Source organism: Juglans microcarpa x Juglans regia, chromosome 4D (assembly GCF_004785595.1).
Source record: "Juglans microcarpa x Juglans regia isolate MS1-56 chromosome 4D, Jm3101_v1.0, whole genome shotgun sequence".
NCBI classification, from domain to species: domain Eukaryota; kingdom Viridiplantae; phylum Streptophyta; class Magnoliopsida; order Fagales; family Juglandaceae; genus Juglans; species Juglans microcarpa x Juglans regia.
In genome coordinates, this window is record NC_054600.1 from 7,330,047 (window position 1) to 7,335,597 (window position 5,551).

At 38.5% G+C, this 5,551-nt stretch overlaps 1 protein-coding gene across 1 annotated transcript; it reads left to right on the plus strand.

Annotated features, from left to right (window-relative positions):
• The first annotated feature begins 201 nt into the window (after positions 1-201).
• On the plus strand, positions 202-4,636 carry LOC121260711 (CDK5RAP1-like protein). The gene is made up of 3 exons (XM_041162697.1): positions 202-554; positions 1,930-2,987; positions 3,846-4,636. Exons 1-3 carry the CDS (start codon positions 256-258, stop codon positions 4,355-4,357), a joined length of 1,869 nt encoding a protein of 622 aa, XP_041018631.1. The 5' UTR covers positions 202-255; the 3' UTR covers positions 4,358-4,636.
• Positions 4,637-5,551: the final 915 nt, after the last annotated feature.

Below are 5,551 nucleotides of genomic sequence, written 5' to 3' on the forward strand. Positions count from 1 at the left end.
AATAATTAAGAGAATGATGAATAAAATTTATCTTCTCAATTATAAATATGTCAATTTGTTTTTCTCAGCACAAATTTTAAATGTAGAAAGGTATGTCTCTGCATTTCGGGCTAATTAAGACGGCCTCGGGCCTAATCCTTGTTCGGGGCTCCAATACAAATACCAGGCAGGCCTGGCCCACTATCTGGCTGATTCCCTATCCAATGCCAAGTTTCTCCTCCTGCCTTGCGTAGGAACACAGGGAGTGTCTCTTCAATGGCGTCGACGCTCACCTCGTTATCCTCTGTTCTCGGCCAACCTCACTGCGGGCTCCGCCTCAAGAAGCTCCACAGTAGATGCCGATTAAGCCTCGGTTTTCTCTCCCCACTGAAGACCCAGGCTTCCGTCGGGAGCTGCTTCTACCACCGCGCGCCACTGCCACTCAAAACGACATTTCCTTTCGGCCCCTCTTCCAGAAGCTTCTCCCAAAAAAATATCTGTCTTCCTGAAGGCCCATTCCTCCAACACTTCATCGCTCAAGCTGCTCTTATTGCCTCCTCCGAAGCCCAGCCCGAGTAAGTTTTCCCACTTCGCGTATTGTAATCAAGTGTTTGACATATTCTTCAATTATTGAGCGTTGTTAAAGCTATTGATTCTAGATTTCTAGTGCTTTACAATGGGAATTGATTGTATTGTTACATAGTCACATGAATTATGTTTTGCCAAACATTTCTTTAGTGGCTGCTGTCTTGCTCTCAAATCATTAACAAATAAAATCCCAACCCTAAGTTGCAAAGTCTATCTTAATTAATACCAGAATGAATAATTTAATAACTAAGAGAGCAACGCAATGGCTGGGGCGCATAATATGGCCTAGAAAGCCACTGCTTCCACCTTTGCTGTGTCCCTGGCTTATTGGGCACAGCTTTAGAGTGGTTTGACGCAACTCAAAAAACGGTTCGATATAGGCAAACTCAGCCAATTAAAAAAACAGACGTGCTTTTAGTGCACTCTTTGAATCACTCATAGTACCGGTTCAATTGGTTGATTCAGACCAATTCTAGCAGATTTCACAACCTACTTTAGCCGATTCAAAATTGTGTTTCTTTTTTAGATTGTGCTTGAGAAATAAATTTTCTTTTTAATTCTCGTGTGAAAATACAACGCAGAGTTTACATTTTTATTCTAGTGTTCAGTAAGAAGAGTAGAAAGCTTAAAAGATAAAACATAGAGTTCTTTACTTTATTTAGTTACATAGAAAAAACTAGGATTGGGATGGGTATTTTTTATTAAATTTGACTGTCCGCAAAATACTACCATTGCCATGGCGTTATAAATTAAGAGTACTTATATTCGTCGTATACAATAATATTTGAGGTAAAAAAATAGGATACTTGAGGTCGAATCCATGAATTGCAGGCTTATTGAAACTATTTAGATTATGATATTTTCATTAAAGCTAGTCAATGAATTCAAATTTTAAACTCTTTTATACATAGTTTTGAATGCACAAAATGCATTATATGATTTTTTAAATATTTTTATTAACATTTAAATACCTGATTTAAACTTGTCATGAATCACCCAATGCAACAAATTGAATCGTCCGATTCATTGAATCAGTCCTTGCCCGATTCTGAGTTCGATATCAATTTTTCGAGCTTTGTCCAACTCAACTTTGATGCATCACCAATTTGGACTTCTTAGCAAATTTAGCGTGCAAAGCTTCCATTTTTCTCTCCCTAATTTGATTGTGTTGCTGCGTTTTTTCAGAATCTCTCCCTCAGCTCTTTCCCTCTTTGAGAGAACAATGGAGCAACTAGATTTTTTTCTATTGTAAAATGAATTTTCATGTACTTATCAAAATAAATAAATAAATTCTCTCCCAATTGCAAATTATGCGACTTGTATCTCATACCCCTATGTTTTCGTCTTGATTTATGTGTCTAGCCAATTACCAGCTTCTAAAGTCACTTTGAGTGGACGTATCTATCATGAGACTTATGGATGTCAAATGAATATCAATGATATGGAGATTGTCCTATCTATCATGAAGAATGCTGGATATAGTGAAGTGGTGGATGATCCTGAGAGTGCAGAGATAATTTTTATCAACACTTGTGCTATCAGGGACAATGCAGAACAAAGGGTGTGGCAGAGGCTCAATTACTTTTGGTTTCTCAAGAGAGAATGGAAGAGCAATGTCAAAATCGGAAGGTCGAATTCCCTGCACCCTCCAAAAGTTGTGGTCTTGGGATGCATGGCCGAGAGGTTAAAGGATAAGATACTTGATGCAGACAAAATGGTCGATGTGGTCTGTGGACCTGATGCTTACAGAGACTTACCACGCTTGTTGGAAGAGGTAGACTATGGTCAAAAGGGGATAAACACTCTTCTTTCACTTGAAGAGACCTATGCTGATATTAATCCAGTTCGAATCTCGAAAAATTCAGTTACTGCTTTTGTTTCTGTGATGAGAGGTTGCAATAATATGTGCTCCTTTTGCATTGTTCCTTTTACAAGAGGCAGGGAGCGGTCACGTCCTGTAGAGTCTATAGTGAAGGAGGTGGGGGAGCTTTGGAAAGAAGGTGTGAAAGAGGTAACGCTTCTTGGCCAGAATGTAAACAGCTATAATGATGCATGTGTGGACGAAAAAGAAGTTGAACCCGGGACTAATTGGAGACATAGTGAAGGCTTTTCCAGTATGTGCATGGTCAAAAAAATGGGTTTACGTTTTTCTGATCTATTGAATCGACTATCCTCAGAATTCCCTGAGATGCGGTTCAGATACACATCCCCACATCCTAAAGATTTCCCTGATGAGTTACTCTATCTAATGCGAGACAGACATAATATTTGCAAATGTATCCATTTACCTGCACAAACTGGGAATAGCAAAGTACTTGAAAGGATGCGTCGGGGATATACCCGAGAGGCATACTTAGATCTTGTGCAAAAGATACGGAGAATTATTCCAGATGTGGGAATAACCAGTGATTTCATATGTGGTAAGTCTTATCAGATTCTTGTATTTTCCTTACTTATGAAACTTGTTTTGTTGCAGTCTAGTGTTCAAAGAACATCAGCTAGTATACTGTTTGATTTGACCTTTTGTAAATGTGAATGATGTTTTAGAATTTTACTTGTAGAATACTTTTAGACCTCCCTTCTATTGTGTCCAATAAAATTCTTTAGGATAAAAATATAAAAGATTAAGTGATCTCAGCCATCTTGGAAGTGAAGCTTCTCGATGTGGATGTCTTTTTCTTACTGCAAAAGAATGTTAGAGATCAGATGACCAACCATGTGACAATTTTGATACTCTTCAAGCTAATGACACCAATTTATTGATCATCAGCCTACATGCTTGCAAATACCATGTTAATTCTTATTTTACATTTCAAATACCATGCCATCATTGCGCTTTTTGCACTCTTTCATTATTGATGTATTATTTGATCTCTCAGGGTGACATGAGGCAATCTCATCCCAGTCACATTATTTTATCCTGTAAATAGAAAATCGATACATTATTATTAAGTATTTATAATTATTTTATAATGACGTTGCTTTTATTTTTTAAACCATGCCTGGTTTGTATTGTTGTGATGCTTTATGAGTTATGAGAGAAATTATCTCGTCATCCTAATTTTTAACTCACTACTACTACTATTTTGTGATTTTGCTGTTTTCTGTGCATGAGAAATAGCATGATATAGATAACCTTGTAAAAAGTTATTTTGGTAATAGATGGTCTGTTCGCATGCCTCAGCCTGAAATTACAATTCACAATTCATCGCTATCTTTCGCTCTGTGAAAGCTTAGACGCTTGCTTAATACCCTCTTAAATTACTCCTTTTCTGCAGGGTTCTGTGGTGAAACAGAGGAGGAACATGCAGACACACTAAGCCTTATTAAGATTGTTGGTTATGATATGGCATACATGTTTGCGTATAGTATGAGGGAGAAAACCCATGCCCATAGAAACTACATTGATGATGTTCCTGAGGAAGTCAAGCAGAGGCGACTGACTGAACTTATTGATGCTTTCCGAGAGAGTACAGGTCAATGTTATGACTCTCAGATTGGGACTGTACAACTAGTGCTGGTTGAAGGACCGAATAAGAGAGCTCCTGATACGGAACTTATTGGAAAGAGTGATAGAGGTCATAGAGTTTCATTTATTAATCTTCCAGTACCATATTGTGATGATAATACTAACGGGAAACGAAACCCTGTAGTTGGTGACTATGTGGAAGTTCATATATTGAAATCTACGCGGGCAACGCTCTTTGGAGAGGCAATTGCTATAACTAAATTGAGTTCATTTTACAACAATATGGTTGAAGAAGCTGTTGCTTATGAAAGCAGAATTTGAAAATTGGCCAGTCTAAACGGGCAATTCTGTCTCCCCTTTCCCTTGAAAGCAATGTACAAGATCAACCTTGTTTAACATTGGTTGAGCAGCTTCATACTCGGTGAATAAGATCTCATTTGGTTGCAATGATGACCAAAGGAGCTTCAAACTGTAGACGATGACCTGCAACTTCCATATAGTGTAGAGGTTCAGCAATTTTTCAATTAGTATGTGCAGATTGAAAATGCAATTTACATTGACCAGACCTTTTTTTGATCCTAGTCAATCATTTTCTAACTACATGTGGATTCTGTAGTTTATATGTTTCAATGCAATTGCTTATGTGGATTCTTTTTTGTAGTTAAGCTGTTCAGTGTGAACTTGTTGCATCACGAGGAAGGGAACTTTGGTGTTCTGGTTGAAGAAACCATCAGCTACAGAAACCAAAGGAAATAAAAAGTGGAAACTATGATTTACATTTGAGTCATTCTTCATTTCATTTTGTTTTCTGGGTGGTAAACGACAAGGATGGATGCACATCCCCATGTCTTTTCTGAGCTAATTGCTTTATCCCAGTTCCTTCTTTTTTGACCCAACAGAGATGATAATTGGAATATCATTGGCATCGACGAAAATGTGTCACTGACTCGAGTTAGGCCTAGTAATGCGTTATCGTGATCAGCATCCAGGCCCATATTGCGTCAAACATAAGCATTTTCAGCACGTATAAAGTGGCCAGTGGACAGAGCGGGCCCTGCCCCTCTCACCGACCACATTCTTCACATGCAAAGAAGCGGACCACTTTCTTGGTGTACTTATGGCGGAGGAAATGGCAGCCACCCACTTGATAAAATGCCTAGGAAAATCACTTTAATGGAAAAAGTTGTTTGGTTCTAAAACATTAATGGCAGCCAACCACTTGACATAAAACCATATATTTGCCAGAGGAAAACTATCTAAAATGAAAGTTGTTTGGGTCAAAACATTTTTCTCAAAAGGTTGGCCGCCGGCCTGACAATCCCCCCCAACCCCCCAACGACCCCCCCCCCGCGGTCCGATCATTTGGCCACCTCACTGTCCTTAATTCCCACTAGCACTCACTCACAGTTCGTAATAATGCTAATCGTCTATTTTCTCAATCACCTATTTTTGGTTCTTAAATTCAGGATTTATCGATGGTGTTGAGGTATTAAGTTTCTACTGTATTGGGTCATA